Below are 18,603 nucleotides of genomic sequence, written 5' to 3'. Positions count from 1 at the left end.
CAAGCATGGGCGCTCGACGGAGGGCTGCGCTGGAGACCACATCCCCTTGCCTGTGACTGAGGGATATTATTCACGTGAGTTAGAGCTCAACAGCGACCCCTATAGCGTGCCCCTTCACGGAAACTGTTGTCAATCAACGAATGCAAAAAGCCGTTACACAGACGCCCACGCCGCCCACTCTCTTCAACGCGGTCCGCTTTAAATCAATTTGACGCCGGCTGCGTCAACACGCAGGCATTTCACACGTGTAATATATGAGGAAAGCGTGTCCTCGAACTGGTTAGAAACAATAAAACGGTCAATAAATGCGCTCATAAAAAAGCTCCATGAAACACGTTTGTAGTACGGCCAAGAGATTCGTCATATGAAGAGAGCTTTTCGAGGGCAATAATTTTTACGGCCGATCTGTATCAACAGCTCCACTAATTGCGGGCCTGATGACACCTGCTGAAGAAGCTTAAATCCATCTCGGAGGGGCTCTCATATTTTTCGCTTTTTCTGGTTCGTCAGTCCTCAAAAAGGACTTTCCCAGAGAGATATGTATCGGGGCCTTTTTGCGACTTCTGTGTTACTTGCATTCTTGTGTGCCAGCGTGACAGGTAACGTTGCATTTTTGCCTGATATTGTGGCACTGTCATAACGTAGGCAATATATATGATATATAAATGTTAAGTAGAAATAGAAGTTTACAAGATAGAAAAATGTCCTAAACAAACACACGAACTAAGATGTATGTAAACGCATCCTGCTACCACTCTTGCAAACAGGAGGTCCCTTAAAATGGCTACTGTGTACCTTAACGCACGGGTGTAAGTGTCGTTGCGATCATACACTCCTTAAGCATAGTTCATACATAAAGCATTTCGCTTTCTAGCGCTAGAAAGAAGAGCTATAGGGCGGACCTATAGCGCTGTTTTTCCGCTTGCCGTGCTCGCAACATCCGAGCTGCTTCCGGCAAGGATCCGTGCAGTGTATCCGTACGTCGCAAGCATGATCTGCGATCGTGTCAATGCCATATTATTGCCATGCGTTGGCCGTTGTTAACTTGCCGTTACTCTTTTGCTGTGGCAACGAAGCTTGCCCGTCTGAATTAGGGTGACCTCTCGTGTCCGGGATCAAGAAGGTTCTTCAAACGTGCTCCTGCCGAGGCTACCTGACACACACGCAGCCTCCCACGCCAGTTTTGTCTAAGCCCACCCGTCTCGCCCAATTCGTGGTCGATTTCGCCCCGCCGGTTCTGTTTTAGTAGAGTACCCTTAAATTCGGTGACGACTCTGTCGTAGAGAAATCAGCGAGGATGAACATGCACAGAAAGCTGGCAGCCATTTTCGCCCTGTTTCCGTATAAAGATATTAGTCCCCGTACTGCGTGGATGGCAGAAGGAAAACAACACACGGCTTCTGCAACGTCATCGTTGCGACAGCCAGGTGGAGCATCATGATTGGCCAAGAGGAATTCGAGCTATAAATTGGCACTGGGAAAGTTGACAGGAGCTCGACTCTGCCCAGCGCTCTGTTCTCGTGGTGTATAGCAAGGTAACTACTGAAAGAGATTGAAACATTCAAATAATTTATGTTCCTAAAAAAACAGGCTTTCAGACTCCGTCCGGACTCCGTCCGAAAGCTTGTTTTTATGTAAAATAAATTATTTGAATGTTTCAGTCTCTTTAATTAGTCATCTTATTCACGCGCGAGTGCTAGAGTTTTCCCATTTTTGCTTGGTGTATGGCAGTGCGGTAAGAAAGAAAACAAGAACTAGAATGGATGCAAAATTCAGAGATCGTCATCCGGGATGGTTCGCACTTGATCGCCATCAAGTGTGGTTCCTAATGTGAATGGGAGCCATAGGTTATGAGCTGATATACTCATACCACGTTGCAGATGCACACAAAGCGTGCCAGCTGAAAGCAAACCCAGGAACGGGCGACAAAAACTTAACTCGCTACCATTTCGACACCAATGACAGAACTTGCAAGCAGTTCATCTACAAGGGAAAAGGAGGCAATGGAAATAATTTCCCGACGCTTGAAGTCTGCCGGAAAAAGTGCATTGCATGTAAGTGATGCAGTTAGTCGGGGAGCTAAGAAGAAGAACGCGCGGAAACATGCATAATCAGATGGAACGCGCAAATTTCGTGCATCGATTGGTCTCTAACAAGGGCTGTATTGATTATACACTGTTTTCTCGTGGACGCCGCCATATTGAAAGCGCAGCGCCATCCAGCCGTAGGGGAGCACGTTGAAAACGGTTTGTCGCACAAGTCAGAGAGAAGGAAAGTACGCGGGCCGTGTGCACCCTCCTTGCTATGGGGTTCCACCATATCTGTTATGTATCTGTTAAATGACGTCCGAGTGCACTATCCAGCCCACTATCATCACACTATCCCAGCACTCCTAGTCACTTTGCGTCAACATTGCAATTCGATGCACAATGCATTTCGTTTCGTACAATTAATCTTCAGCACAAGCGTAGAAAAGCGCTGGGTGTGAGGCTCGCTGGAAAATGGTCTGTAGCAATAAATTGCTTCCAGGGGGCGCTGGGGAGGCGGGGGTTCTAGCTAGTTGCAATCAGGCTTCCTGAGGAAAGGTACCTAGGTACGGTTCGTCCAGGTTGTGTCAGGAAAGATTGTGACACAAACTGAACTGACTTTACTTAAACGCATGCGCGCACGCTTTAGGTGCTGCCCCCTTACAGCCATCAAACTACATGTTTTTAGAAGACGTTCGCGTGGCCTACGGGTATGTCGTCGTGACTATTGCTCGTTTCGGTTTATTTGCAACAAAGAATTTAGAGGGCATTCCTACAAATTCAATCTTCCGACTTTAGGCTTTGTTACTTCGAGGAAAACCAATCGGCCACTGTACTACACTATATCCCGAACAAGTAAGTGTACTTAACATCTACAGGCACATTTATGTGTGACTTTCAATTTACTCGCTGTGTGTACTTGAATTATTCCACGGAGGAAGGAAACACTGGTGCGTCCCCTGGTAAGGTTTTCTATTAGCGAATTCGGGTGGTCATTTCGTGGCAGCACGGGTCGCAGCCTAGGTCAGGGCCCAAGCTGGATCACGTGACCGTTCCCGCCCGAAAATGAGTGCCAGGAATCTAGCGGTTTTAGTCACTTTTAGGTCACGCTAGGGGTACCGCGGTCGCCAATCTTCGGGTTCCATCGTCTGCTAAACCACGTCAACTTCGACGTGCGCCGACGAATGAGGGCAGTCGCCATCGTTGCAGTGCGGATGTGACGACACCGGATATAGTTGGGCAACCCGCTGCTTGGTCGTTTTTGAGACCGGGCGAAAAAAGTGCTAGCTCGCAAATTCCGGGCGCTCGGAAAGCGCCACGCGTACATGCCAGATTTCTCCGCTTTGACCAAGCGAACATGACTGCTCGGGATCTGGTTGGCACAAAAAGGTCGCCAATAAATGATCCCCCGAACTCTCCATATGGAAAGCCAGCCACTGCTCACAGCCGGCGCGCAGGATTGTGGGATAGCCCCGTCTAACACGTTATCGCACACATGACGCAAATAACATGGCGGCCTCCATGGATGAAAAGGGATCCCGCTGAATCAGGTGCTGTCCGGATGTCAACCTAGAAGAATGCGCGTATAAAAGGTGGCATGGAATTAGTTGCGCGGACACGGAAGCACATTACAAAGCGATGCAAACCGAAACTGAAAAGAAAATCACGATGGCGGTTTTGACTCACTCGAGCGACCGCGAGAGGCGTCCCAGGCGCATCTGTTGGAAGCAGTCGCCCCTGCGTTTCCTTCCTCCGTGCATAATGCACTCTTATGTTGTGGAATTGTAGAGGAAAATATACTTGAAATTCTGATTCACTTCGGTGACGAAGTGGACTGAGTCGGAATCTATCGCGATGTCATACGGGCTCCTCAACGTCAAGTTGAAAGCAAAAGATCATTGGCTCAAAGACAAAGTCGTGCTCGATGGATAGATGTAGTATGAGAAATTCTGAGCGAATAGACCACGCAGTTGACAGGCAAAATATGCACGCTTTTTCTTCGGTGTGGTGCACGTTTTCTGAATCAACGGGCTCGCGACAGTTCGAGATAAAGCCACAGTGAGCATGGTTGCTCTGGTACCTTTAATCTCCAGCAAATCGAGCGCACATTAGGTTTATCTGAACATAATAAACGACAATGTTGCTTTCAAAGCATGAACCTGAAACGTCTTTTTTTTTTTTTTTTGTTGTTGTTGTTGATTGGATACTAAAAGGACTGTCGCACTCGTCCTACTCGATTCGGAAACTATAGTGCGTTTAACTCAGCGTTCATCACCGACAATAACGCCGAAAATCCGACGCGAATTAATGGAGTAGTTTTTGTGCAATTTGACGTAATCCGTGGCAAGAGCGAAAGGCCGATGTTGAGAGTATGCTGGAATTTTCTCTATGGAGAAAACGTCACTCGGACGGGTCCTATCAGGGAGCGCCCTTTGGCGCGGACAGAACCAATCAGGAAGCTGCTGGTGGGCCTTTGGCGACAGGTGGGTGGGTGGGAGAGTGTCTGCAGGTCGCGGAGAGTATGCACTCTCAGAAAAAAGGGTGGATCAATTACGTATTTTAGGAGGTAATAGTTGTCGCATATGTTGTGCCTAAAAGGTTGCCAATGTGCTCAATGTCCACTGCACTGTCAATGCTGGGAAAGCAACGCTCCCTGAAACTGCATTGCTCCTATGGCTGTAATAACAGCTCTTACACAAATTTTGTCCTGCCCCTGCAGAGGCGGTAACAGGCAAGGTTACCGCCCTTTTACACCCCTTCGTCAGACTCTATGTTGACATAGGTGTTAACCATCGAAGTTACCACATTTTCACGCCCTTTTTTCTGAGTGTGTGTGATCGGCTTGTGGAATGTCCCTTCTTGGTTAGTGGCGGACCTGTTCTTACAGCCAGGAGCACAACACCGTGTTCCACGCGACGTGGTCGCGTCAGAGCTCACGCTGGTAAGCGAAAGTCAACGTATTTACAGTGGGCTTTTCACCTGGTATATCGCAGTGCGAACGCCAAGCAGATGAGCTCGGAGACAGTCGCCTGTGCTGCGCTCCCATTGGTGTGTCTGGCTTACGTCATCATGATGTTGCTATTGCTGGGGCTTCCTTAGCTGTTGACGCAGTGCGAATCGTTAAAAGTATTTTTTTAATATACAGTCAACCCTCGATTTATGAACACCCTCGGTTCCCCGAAAAATCGTTCATAAATCGAGGGATTCATAAATCGAAAATTCAGTTAATTGAGTACTATCGTGTAAATACAACAGTATTTCCGAGTTGGGATTGTGTTTATAATGCCATATATTGTGTAATTTTGCTTTTGACCATGCCTTCTGCTGTATCAGTCATAAAGAACAGACGTTAGCGTATTCACGCTCTGTTTATTATGCAATACTAAATTGTTTAATTTTGCTTTGGACCATGCCTTCCGCTGTGTCAATCTTGGAAATAAGAGATGTCACCACATTCGCACTGGACTGGTTCGGATTTCCTCCGGGATTTTTAACCTCCGTTTATTAATCTCCGGGTGACAGCGACCACCTTATTCATCAACTGAGGTCAGGAACACTTGGTCGCACCTTGTGCGACCCCGGAAAACCCGTTTGTTGTTCGGATTTCGAAGGGTTAAGAACCGAGGGTGCAATACCTCGAGAACGTTTTGTCCGTTCAGGCGTCATAAGAACACGGAATTATCCCTTTGAAGGTTTCTGTTGACCCCGGAACGATCCGTTCATAAATTGAGGGCAAAAACGCTGGGCAACTCCTATTTGGTTCCCAGAAATTCCGTTCATTATTCGAATATCGAGGTTCATAAAACGAGGGAAAAATGAATGGAAAAAGTTTGGTTCCCCGTGCTCGTGTTCATAAAACGAAGGAATTCATAAATCGAACGTTCATAAATCGAGGGTTGACTGTATATAGATGCAAGCTGTTTTCGGGAAATAAAATTGGCCAAGTAGACAGTGAAGCCGTGCCGAACATTACCGTATTCGTAATGCACACACGTCTCGGGAAGCGATAGTCCCTGTAAAATCTGACCAAGTCGCTAGCAAATAGTTTCCGTATTGTGCATAGTATGACTAAAATTTGTTCCATGAACAATGCTTCAAATAGCCTTTAGAGTAGCACATTGTAATTTATGTCACAAAAATCAAGGCACAAAACAGTGGACTTACTATTTAGGCGATGCAACCGCAGTGGAGTTACTTCCCCTTCGATATTTTAGGCACGACAACAATGTCACCAGTAACAAAGAAACCTCAAGTAGATGACGTCTGCCTAAAGCCCAGGGACAGCGGGCTGTCTTCAAACTGCACGGAGCGACTCAAAAGGTTCTACTATAACAAGAGAACGGGGAAATGCAGGAAGTTCCACTACACCGGCTGCGATGGCAACGAGAACAATTTCAAGACCTTAAAAGAATGCGAGGCAAAATGCGGTAAGCAAAACAAAAACAAAAATTCTGTAACCATGATGAACAAATGGAAAAGAAGGACACGGGCAACGCCATCTATACACAGAAAGCCTGCTTAATCGTCGACGTGGCGTAATAACAACCAGGGTTGCGGAATGGGATTACCCATTCCATTCCAATTCCATTCCGAGGAATGAAGATTTGTGATAATTCCATTCCTTTCAATTCCTCGGAATGAAAAGGTATGGTCAATTCCCACTCCTGGAATGGCTTGGGAACCCCCATTCCATTCTTTGATTCCACCAATAAAAGAATTAATTAGGGCCGGTAACCGTATACTAGCTAGCCCAGCAGTGCTATAGAGGAGATTGACATTAACCAGCGTGGAAAAAGCACAAAGAGAAGGTTATTTCGCCCTCCTCCTCTCCTCATCCTCCCCTTCATTGACATCATCATTACGGGAGTTTTCCACTAAAGTAAATGGTGCAAGTGATGTGGGGTTGCGGGCCCCACGCTAGTGAAGCCAAATTCTCCATTTTATTTTTTCCTAAAGCCAATAAACAAAAGCGTCGCTCTTGACCGTTTGGCACCCAGACCATTACATTCCATTATTATATATACAGGGTGTCCACGCTAAGTGTGAACAGATTTTTCATCAGTCGGGTAATTATTATTTTTAAATGCAATCAACGGTGATATGTTCTATGCAAGAGGGCTCGTTCTTTGAGGCACCAGGCGGCCTCCATTAATGACGTCTTAATTATATTTTCACTAATTAACTTTTTAATTATGAATGATAGCGGGATGGTTCCAATGTAACATGTGTTGATGTTGCTTCCCTGAGGTTATTGCTTTTTTCAGAATCAAAATCGGCCTACTGGGTCAGCCGGAATGTCCGCTCGAAAAACGTCTATTTTTTTCTTTCTCTTGTTGTTGTCGCTTCCGTAGAAGCGCGGATTGCCCTCACTCTTTATTGCAGAGAGGGGCCGAAAGCTGCGACATTGGGCGGCCGGGAGACGTATTACAACCATGAGTGAGGACTGCAATACCAGATTATTCCTGACGACCTTCTTTCAACGACCTTGATGATCTGAGGAGACACAGGTTAAGATACGCCCACCCAAACCGGAGTGCCAGGTCATAGATAAGAGCAGGTTCAGACCACACCTGCAACTCAGTTATCGCTTCGTTGCTTTGTTTCTTTCTTTTCCTTTTCTTTTGTTTCTTTTTTTCCGGTGCTCGGGTGCCCCGTTTCGTTGTTCGACATGGTTTAGCGGACGACAGCTTGCTTGCTGTTAGTGAATCTGTCACTATCATGGCACGACTGGCCGCAGCCTATTCCAACGACCAACTAACAGATATGAGATAAACTGATGTTCTGAGGCTGGAACAACATAGAAGGGACAGATACAAACAAAGCCTCAAATTGCCTAAGAAATCAACGATGAAAGATGAAAGTCACTGAAAAGGTTAGCCAGCTGTAGGGATCGAACCCACATCTTCTGGATTGCCCACATCTTCTGGCGGTGGGGGAGGCCAACGGGAACGTCAGGAGGGCAAGGGATATTTACAGCCGAAATGGCCCGAATGATCCTGTACCAACCGCAAGTCTAATATGGAAGTATCACAAGCGCCTGCGCGAGACCGGCCAATTTCACCAAGAGCAACACAGAGAGTCTGCTGTAAGGGATTCCGTCGCTCCTGACGTTCTAGCCTATGTCGCGCAGAATCCCCACGCTAGTGTCCGCGCCGTAGCCCAGGCAAGCGGCATATCAAAAAGCAGTGTATGGAATATTCTGCACGGCAACGGGTTTCACCCGTTCCACGTTAGTCTGCACCAAGAACTCCAGCCCGGAGACCTGGCGAAAAGGCTGGATTTCTGCAACTGGCTCCTGAACATGGTGGACGAAGACGAAAACTTCCCACTGAAGATTATGTTCACCGACGAGGCAAATTTCTCGCGTAATGCCCAAGTTAACCTCCATAATGCCCACTACTGGGCAGTGGAGAACCCACACTGGTTGAGAGAGTGCCGCTTTCAGAGAAAGTGGTCCTTCAACGTTTGGCCAGGCATTTTTAATGGCTCAGTTATAGGACCGCACTTTTTTGATGGGACCCTGTCAGGCCACCGATACAAGGAAGAAATTCTGGAAGCCGTTGTCGACGCCTTTATTTCCGAGATTCCACTCAGTGAGTACAGGGTAATGTACTACCAGCATGATGGCGCTCCACCACATCCTGCTTCTTCAGCAAGAGGATGGCTCGACGCGGCTTTTTCCGAGAGGTGGATCGGGCGCGGAGGACACATCAGCTGGCCCCCTAGGTCCCCGGATCTGAATCCGTTGGATTTTTTCTTTCGGGGTTATCTGAAAGATTGCGTCTACGTCGAAGACCCAACGTCTCCAGATGTCCTGCGAAGAAGAATCGAAGCCGCATGCGATTCTCTGTCAAGCCAGCAGCTTGAGAGTGCAGCAAGATCTTTGGTTAAACGGTGTCAAATGTGCATTGGTGTAGAGGGTGGACATTTTGAACATCTTCTCTAACAACTTGCTATAAAGCGCGTGGTAGAGACAAAAAAAAAAGAAAAAAGAAGCGGAATGACCGAAAATAAACCAATGTTCTGATTTGTGGTTCTATCCTAAGCAAACAATAATAATAATCCGGGGTTTACGTCGCGAGACAACTATGATACTAAGAAAATAACCATGACGAAATATTAGAAGGGAAAGGTTTCGTTATCCCAAATTAGCCATACTACTCTCCCTAGTATTGCCCGCCTAGAATACACAACGCCGTTTCACGGTTATTACTGTGTAATTCGTTTTGCAATGTGCCGTCCGGGACACGCTTGTATAACGGTATCGCAAGCGAACAAACACGTGATTTGAAGTCTTCCCCGATCATCAAGGTCGTTCAAAGAACAGCCAGGGATTATCTGATATTACGGTCGTCACTCCCCAAGCAGCAAAATGTACTGAAAGTCGAGTGCAATAGGGGTGGACGGGTAGGTGGAAGGCCTTGAACAGACTCGTGAAACTAAACAACATTGATAAGACCCATACCGTCCACCCCTATTGCACTCAACTTTCAGTACATTGTGCTACTTGGGTCATGGCTGTAGTACTTGTTCCGGCCGCTAAATATCGCAACTTTCAGCCCCTCTCTGCAATAGAGAGTGAGGGCAATCCGCACGTCTTCGGAAGCGACAACAACATACAACAACACCACCAAACAACGGAAACAACAACAAAGCAAGAGAAAGAAAAAAAATAGACGTTTTTCGAGTGGACATTGCGGCTGACCCAGTAGGCCGATTTCGATTCTGAAAAAAGCAATAACCTCAGGGAAGCAACATCAACAAATGTTACATTGGAACCATCCCGCTATCGTTCATAACTAAAAAAATTAATTAAGGCATCGTTAATGGAGGCCGCCTGGTGCCTCAAAGAACGAGCCCTCTTGCATAGAACACATCACCGTTGATTGCATTTAAAAATAATAATTACCCGATTTATGAAAAATCTGTTCACACTTAGCGTGGACACCCTGTATTCCGCCTGCGAAAAAAAAAAAAAAGCCTAATTCCATTCCCATTCCATTCCCAAGACAGTTTCCGCCATTCCATTCCAATTCCATTCCGAGCTATGGTAAATCTGGAATGATTCCGGAATGATTCCAACCCCGGAGTGGCAACTCCGCAACCCTGGTAACAACTAGTAGCCAGCCAATCATGATCGTATTTGTACCGGCGGTAGCCAATCACGAACGAGCTCTCAACAGTCGTAGCCATTGAGAGGAACCACCGTCGTCTGCGAGCAGTGATGGAACGTCCCCTCGTACTAAGCGGGAAACAGCTAACAGCTACTAAGCGGGCGCACAACCTCTTGCTGGTGTGTCGGCGACTTCTGTTCTCAAGTGCGCCCTATTCACCGATATGGGAACCCTGCACCTTGAGACATTATGAGATTAAGGTACCCTTTTGGTCACCGCCGTCGATACATAACGTAGGTGCCTCCAAGGACATTCGGAGGGTTATAATCGTGCTAGCGGCAGAGTGACGACGGACCAGAGTGGACAACAGGTATCCGAGGTTAATTTTGTGGGGCCCGTCGGTTTGAAACGCTGCGACGGAAGTCGTCGCTTGTTAGGCGGCACAACTGTAATTGAACTGATGCAGTGCTCGTGTGGAAGGGTTTCACTTTCACCACACATTTTGTATATTTATACTCACGTCAGTTTCGTGTGTGCTGATTGGTAGAAGAGAGGTGTCCTTTCCTTTAAGAAGGCACCCGCGCATGTTAGCGGGGTTGATTGTTGGTGGGCTCGCTGCCACTTAGGCTAGCAGTTGTTACTGGAAGTTCCCTGTAAATAAATGTATGCTATTGGTGCTCTACGTCAAGTCCCAGTTGACTCCTCCTTTCGTAACGTGTCGACGTAGCGTCGGGCCCACAAACCGTTCCTACGACTCTGCGGACCCACTTCAAGAAGTCTACGAACATATCTCACACTGTCTTCCGCGATGGACGTGGGACGTGTACCGTGTGTCGAGATTTCTGCGCTAATTAAAAGAACCATGAAACGGGCAAAATTGATCCACAGACCCGACAACTGTGGCGTCGCTCATCATCGTAATTGTCTCGCGGGTTAAAGCCCCGAATTATTATTATTATTTGTAGTATTCCTTTTACTCACGTCGTTGCACAAAACCCCAATCCCCAACGTTCGACCTTCTTTTTCATCTTCCCTTGTCCCCTTCTCGTCTTCGTCGAGATGGGCCGTTACATTATTATTATTACATCCTTCTATAGGTGGCATAGTTACCTGCTGCATGTGGTAATGTTACACCCTTGCTAGGGGTGTAACTTTACAGCCTTTTGGGCACAACTTATGTAGCAGGCCAGTTGCCCCCCCAAAAGGTGTAACGTCTCTACCCCTTTTTCTGAGAGTGTGCGGTGGCAACACTGAGCCTATCATACATCTGATACCCCACACATATCGTGTTAACCGATATTCACATAGCAGATGAACCATTCTTCTGAGGAACAATGCGTTATTTGACAGTTCCAGAAAAGCAGCAGCAGGCGACGACTCAGCCTGGTCCTGCTGGACCTTCAAGACGTCCATCCCCTAAACCTAAGACGGTCTGCGAGCTACCGAAAGATCGAGGCCACTGCCATGAACCTGGGAAAGAGAAGAAAACTTCCAGGTACCTTTATAACAAGAAATACAGGAGATGCCATATGTTCTACTTCTATGGGTGTGGAGGGAACGCCAACAACTTTAAGACGTTCGCTGAATGCTCGATGGCATGCGAGACAGGTAAGTAGCGTAGATGGCATTTCACGGAGTTTCTGCCCAAGTTTTGGAGACATTTTCGGTCAAATATAACATAGACGCAGCGTTACAGAGGACAATACAGAAACATAGTAGATATTGTACGCTTGGATGAACTGGAGTGTATATGCGAAACAAATGTACACATGACGGTCGCACAAATGCGCAGCCAGAGCACTACTACTATACTGCTACGGGTAAGTTCAGAGTACACGCCAGCCGAGCCCTGACCATAGACTTGTATGAAGTGCACAACTCCACGTTTTGCTTACATACTTACTTATCAACATATCAACTTCTCGAATCTTGTTTTTCTCTTCCTCTTAGTTGCACTTAGCGCTGATAGTGTGGTGCAGTCGCACACTCAGTCTTGCCCGCAGAAGAATCTAGCAACAATGATAAGAACTTGCGTAGTTAGTATGTATAATGTTACACCACTAACCGTGATGACTTTTCCTTGAGTTTGAGTAAGCTTGGACACACATACTTCCGTAAACGCAACGGACACGAAGAAGAGAAAACACATGCAAGGGGACACAGCTGCCACTGTCAGTACTTTTCATCACAACACATAAATACACTGTCCTAGGCAGAAAAAAAGTAACAGTATTGTGGTGCAAACTTCCGCACGTGGTTGTTACTCAACACTTGTTTTAGTGAGTATGGAAACATCTGGGCTCTGGTATCGCTATCTGAAATGTGGCGAGCTGTGTGTTATCGGTTGGGCTGGTGGCGTAAGCGATTGCTGACTGACGCACTGCTGCCCTAGCTCTTGTGTCAGGGCCGCTTCCATGGGGAAGTGCCATCTTTCGAAATTGCGGTAGAAATCGCTCTGAAGAGTGTCATTGAAATGCGATAGCATTTATGAGCGCATCGAGGGCATTCTCCGACGATGGACACAAGTGACGTGTGTTGGACGAAGTAGCTGTCGTACTTGACTAGCTTATCTATGCCCCCTGAGGAAGACACAATCTATAACACTTCTCGTGCGGGTTGTGGGAATTTTACAACCCCTCGCTAAATGCAAATCGTAGACTTGTAGAATTATTTTGTGGCATCTTTATTCCCATAGTGAAGTCTGCCATTATAGTCATGGGCAATGGGCATGTTGTTTTTCTTGACGTTTCCTAAGAAATTGATATTTGCAGAATAATTGAATGATTTCGTTAGAAAGAACCTCTTGATCTTGCCTTTGGAGGATCCCGGTGTATCGTATACCAGCACGATGAACGTGATGGTATCCTTGTAGTCCACTTGCAGAGACGCATAGGTGAGGTAACTTCGCAAATCATCCTGCCGGTCACCGTGGCACAGAGATCATCCCAATGAAGGCTACTGGGGTGTGCTCGTGTGTTTTCTCTGCTGAGTACTTCTCCGTGACTACCCGATTCTCAGAGCAAGAGGGACTGCATGCATCCCCTTTCCTTTCGTGTTTCCACCATCATGTTTCCCCTCTCTCTTTCACCCTTCCTCCTTCCCTTCCCCCGGCGCAGCGAGCCGCCACCACAGTGCAGACTGACCGCACCATCCACAAACATCATTGCACATAGTGCATACGTCAGCAGCTTCGTCTGCAACGGCTAGAGTGTGTTGTCTACTGTGACAGTGACTGTCTTGGTCGCTATGATCGCTTCGTGAGTTCTTGAGTAGATGGCGCCACCGGCACTTCGGTTGTCTCCTCTCTTCGCATAGGAAATGCGTCACAAGCTGGGGCGGATCCAGGACCTCACTTTGGGGAGAGGGGGCTTCTTTGTCGAAGCGCGTAACTGGAGACGGGGGGATCTACAATATGTTTTTTTTTGGGGGGGGGGAGGGAGGGAGGGAGCGCAATCCCCCAAACCGATAACGCACAGCTCGCCACACTTCAGATACCGAATGAAGGTGCCAGACCTCAGAGCTTTACGCACTCAAGACAACCAGCGTTGAGTACCGTTGAGTACGTCAGAGTACCGGAGTTTTCCGTCCTACGAAACGTCATTCGTCCTTGGAATGTGCATTTGTACGCTCTGATGAAAAGTCAAGATGTTAGCTGAGAGTAGCTGCCACGGTGTAAGATAAAGATAAGAGATCATGACACTCTCTCGTCTCGCCATGCGAAGGCGGCGTCCAGATAATGTTCGCTTTCCAGGCCCCCTTGCCTGATCGCCATCTGACGGTGCGCATAGCTGCCGAGGCCAAGAGCACAAGACATTCGCTTGCAACGCCGGGAAAGGCATAGGTAACCCCTGGCGGTCCTGTCAGTCCTATTGCGCGCCGAGAGATGGCGATCAGGCGAGGGGGCCTGGAAAGCGGACATTATCTGGACGCTCCGCAGGCGTGCGTGTCGTCACCCCTTATCTTTATCTTACACCGTGGTAGCTGCTGTGTCTCGTTGTACGTATTTTTCGTCTTCGTGCGTTCCGTTGCCCTTGGCTGTAACTGAAGCAAGTGCATGTAAACTAGCCCATACAGTACAATGCAAACACAGTTGAACACACATCAAGCCTGACAACTGGTTCCTAGACATGTATAGTGCACATTCGTTAAAGTTTGGTCATTCACTAGGTAATGCCTCCACTGGCAGTGTGAAACGGGCTAACTCGCTGCGTTCACCTTGCTGAGGCTTTGTTGTTGCGTCAATTTGGTCTCCTTGCCTCAGGGCATTCTTTACACATTGCTTGCTTTACGACCAGCGACCCGCTAAATATCAAGGCCTATCATTATATATCTGCTCTACTTTTCTATTACTCCTTGCTTCGATGGATTATTATCCTGGTTTACAGAAGCAGAAGTATGGTCACTGAGGTATGATGCTATGAAGTACAGCTGAAGAAAGGTTTAATTGCTTAAGGTATGAGCTCCACCACGCTGTGGACAGGCTAACCTGACCATCGTTTACCACCGGCACCATGGAGTGGTAACATCATGTTCGTTAACTAGAGCGTGGATAATTATGCACTAATATCTTCCGAAACATGCATGCAACTATGTACCAAATATCTTCAAATATGCAGTAAAAACTGCGAATGTATCCAATGTTTTTCATCGTTGTTTGTATATAGGCAATGCATGTAATTGATAGTTGACAAAGTTTGAGCGTTGTAAGTTGCAAGTAAGTAAGTATCTGCAAAAAGGAAAGAAAACAGCCTTGGAGCAGGGTGGCTGCCACTACAGGCGCCTGCAGCTCCATGTCATTTGGTTTAGATTCTGTCTCAAAGATGCAACGAAGGTGTTAAAAGCGGCAGTGTATGCCACTGTCTCTTAACGATGAAAGATGAAAGTCACTGAAAAGGTTAGCCAGCTGTAGGACTCGAACCCACATCTTCTGGATTGCCGGTCCAGGGCTCTACCAATTGAGCTAAGCTAACACGCCTTCTCAGCAACTTTCAGGGTGCGTCATCTGAAGGGACAAACCAGCCACTCTCTCTCACTCATCCTCCTTTCACTCTTACATTTTTGCTCACACACACACACATTCATACGACGAGATCGATGCAGGCGGCAACTGATGAACATGAAAGAACTGATGTTCTGGGGCTGGAACAACATAGAAGGGACAAATCATGCCTTGTATGTATTTGTCCCTTCTATGTTGTTCCAGCCTCAGAACATCAGTTCTTTCACTGTCTCTTAGGAAGGCGCAGAGTGCTGTCTAGTAGTCTGGGCACTGTATTACAACGTTAAAGTGTGTCCTCTGGCACCTTGCATCTGCTGCAGACGTTCGAGGCCACAGTGCCTAATCTGTGCTTCGTCGTCGCGGTGTATAAAGCACACGGAGACGGATTCGATGTATTCACACGGTAAAATAAAGCCGCCGTCGTTCAGGAGCACATAGCAAAGGAGACTCGCGCTACAGATGTAAATAACGCAGCTGAAGGCTTTGCTTTCGGCATTACACCACAGTGGAGATTGAAATGCGAACGCCGCCCTCCTTCGTAACGGTAAAGATAGAGTGGCGGAGGCGAAGTATATGGCTTACAGCCCATACGTGCGCAGTGAACGCACCCCGACGCCATGCGAAGGGACCTCGAGCGCCCCTTTAAGATATGGTCTCGAAAATTGTGGAAAGTACATCACGCAGTGGGGCAGCCGGGCAGGGAGTGGTGGTGGCGGTGGAGTTGAAAACCACATGCCGCTGAAACATAGTAAATATTATATTCTGGCCGAAATGCTCGCCAGACCGCCCAAAGCCGTCCCAAAGCTAGCAAGGCTTTCATTGTGAAGAAGGAGAGGCAGAAAGCTCTCGCTAGGGCGCCTGAATACTAGCTCCCTCTGCAGAGAGGGAGCTAGCATTCAGCATGAGAGCTATATATAGCATGATAGTTGAGGCACCCTAGCCCTCGCACCTGACCAGTTGGGATATATGTCAAAATATGCACTATGCGTGCATTTTCATACGGAATATGCAGAGGGAGCTAGTATTGAGGCATCCTAGATCTCGCACTTGGCCACTTGGGATATATGGCAAAATATGCAGAGGGGGCTTCTATTGAGGCACCCTAGTTCTCGCACCTGGCTACTTGGGATATACGGCAAAATATGCACTATGAGTGCATTTTCGTGCCGAAAATGCAGAGGGAGCTAGTATTGAGGCACAATAGCTCTCGCACCTGGCCAGTTGGGATATGTGGCAAAATATGCACTATGCGTTCATTTTCATGCGGAATATGCAGAGGGAGCTAGTATTGAGGCACCCTAGCTCTCGCACTTGGCCACTTGGGATATATGGCAAAATCTGCAGAGGGGGCTTCTATTGAGGCACCCTAGCTCTCGCACCTGGCAAGTTGGGATATATGGCAAAATATGCACTATGCGTGCATTTTCATGCGGAATATGCCGCGTCGCACATGCATTTATATGCACCATAGAACCCTTCTAATAGGTCCCAAACCACGACCAAAAGTGCTATTTCATCGTCCAGATACAAGACCATGTCGAAAAGAATAAAAACACAAACACAAACATGCATTTGAATAAAAGTCGTCAGTCTATTTATGCCGTGCAAAAGTTGCAGGTTGGCGAAAGACATCTGCAGTAACATCGTCTTCGCAATCATCTGACGATGACCTCATTCAAACAGGTGCCATGAAGACCACGACAGGTGCCGTACAGCAATCGGTTCCTACAGAGTCAACGCCAGGGACCATGTGTGAATTGCCTCCACGAACGGGTCATTGCCTTGCCTACTTCGTTTCCTACTATTACGACGCCAAGGAGAAGACGTGTAAGAAGTTCATCTACGGTGGTTGTGGGGGAAACGCTAACCGATTCTACACTGCGCGGTCATGCATGAAGAAATGTGGAGGAAAAGGTAGCGACATCTTTTGTGATAAACATTTGTTTTCTTTAAGCAGACCTTTGCCGCTTCCCAGTAGATGTGATGCTTCCTAATAATGTACTCCATGGCATTGAAAGGAGAAACAAAAACAAAAATGAAAGAAAACAACAACAAAACAAACAAAAGAGACCGACAGCAAATTGCAAGTGCCGTCAAGCTCCTTGTGATCTCCGCTTTAACTTCAACTTTATTGAAGACACAAGTGCGGGAAACAAGGGCAAAGAAAAGCCGTGAGGCTTGTTGTACCTAATTAGCTTACAGCGACTAATGTGACGGTTTGTACAAAAATCGCAGACTAATATCCCTGACACGAGGGCACGTTTGAACTCAAAGGAGAATCTCCTTTTATGAAGTGGCACTTTTGGGAAGCTGAGATCGGCGATGTCCCTTTCAGCTGTATAGGCCATTGGCCTAGCCTCGAACGAAGGACGATACCACGATAATACTCTCGAATGAAGGCTAGACAGTGTTTTAATTCTTCAACTACTCGAAGTCTGCGTTCAGATATCGCCGCTGAAGTAGGCATTTTAAATTCATTGGTCGTATGGTTACGTTTACGTACATGTAGGCTGGTTCTAATCTTTGCGTATATTTCTCAAACGAAACGCCAAAAGATGTCGGCTCGTGCGTGTGTCGCATGCACGAAGTCTTTTCGCGAAGGTGTCCTTTGTAGTCGTAAAGAACGCCTAATGGAAAGGAGTTCAAACATGCGTGCGTGTCAAGGGTATAAAAGACGCCGCGACCTGTTTTCTTATGATGATCACCAAAGAAAATATTTCGATTAACCTCGCAGTGAATTATTTAGCATAAAATAGTATAGCTAAGACTTTCGCTCGCGTGCCACTTTCAGTGTCTTCCAGTTCATGTTCTGTAGAACACCTAAGCAACCGATTCGGGATAAAACTTCCTGATTACAGGCTGGCAGTTGATCAAGAGGTCCAGAGGGTTTCCAACCCTGTGCTGGACCTTCCATATTTCATTGACCTCGGCTACTACAACGTTTCCTTTTCCCATTACGTTTCATAGTACTTCAAAGAACACCTCTAAGTCACCTTTATCTCTGTCGCACACCCTTCTGTTGTCTGCAGGGGTGCTGCAGCTCGTGCTTGCGTCACCGTGAAACCAAAACCGGAAACGGAAAACAGCCCGACGTCTCCAGACTGTCCCTTAAACACAACGCATTTTAATGCAGGCAATGGCAGGAGCTTTACTCACAACAACGATGATGAGCATGACGGAGCCGATAACGATCATATTGATGACGACGATGATGACGATGATGATGGTGAAGATGACGAAGACTATGACACTGCCAGTGACGATGAGGATCAAGACGAAGACAGCCATAGTTCTAACGAAGACGTTTAGTTTGACACTTTTGACTCTTTCATTTTTGACGCTACAATTTTCCAGGCGGTTCGTACGAGTAGAGCTAGGGTTATTGCATGGGAACCTATGTCTCCATAAAAGAAAAGAAAAAAGTAGTGCACGGTGAGCTTTTTTGCTTTTTTATTCCATTAGC

General features: G+C 47.0%; 1 protein-coding gene and 1 long non-coding RNA gene across 2 annotated transcripts in view; one reads left to right on the top strand and one right to left on the bottom strand.

The window, feature by feature from the left end:
• Positions 1 to 5,026, bottom strand: part of LOC135397065 (uncharacterized) — a 167,435-nt gene extending 162,409 nt beyond the window's left edge. Inside the window, exon 1 of the long non-coding RNA XR_010423577.1 lies at positions 5,007 to 5,026. This is a non-coding gene — a long non-coding RNA (uncharacterized LOC135397065). The remainder of the gene's footprint in view (positions 1 to 5,006) is intronic.
• On the top strand, positions 427 to 18,576 carry LOC135397064 (actinia tenebrosa protease inhibitors-like). The gene is made up of 7 exons (XM_064628397.1): positions 427 to 599; positions 1,881 to 2,054; positions 2,826 to 2,882; positions 6,242 to 6,454; positions 11,492 to 11,749; positions 16,824 to 17,054; positions 18,274 to 18,576. Exons 1-7 carry the CDS (start codon positions 539 to 541, stop codon positions 18,447 to 18,449), a joined length of 1,170 nt encoding a protein of 389 aa, XP_064484467.1. The 5' UTR covers positions 427 to 538; the 3' UTR covers positions 18,450 to 18,576.
• Positions 18,577 to 18,603: the final 27 nt, after the last annotated feature.

This window comes from Ornithodoros turicata, chromosome 6 (assembly GCF_037126465.1).
Source record: "Ornithodoros turicata isolate Travis chromosome 6, ASM3712646v1, whole genome shotgun sequence".
Taxonomy (NCBI): domain Eukaryota; kingdom Metazoa; phylum Arthropoda; class Arachnida; order Ixodida; family Argasidae; genus Ornithodoros; species Ornithodoros turicata.
Note: the sequence above shows the minus strand (reverse complement) of the source record. Positions and strands in the feature narration are given on the sequence as shown.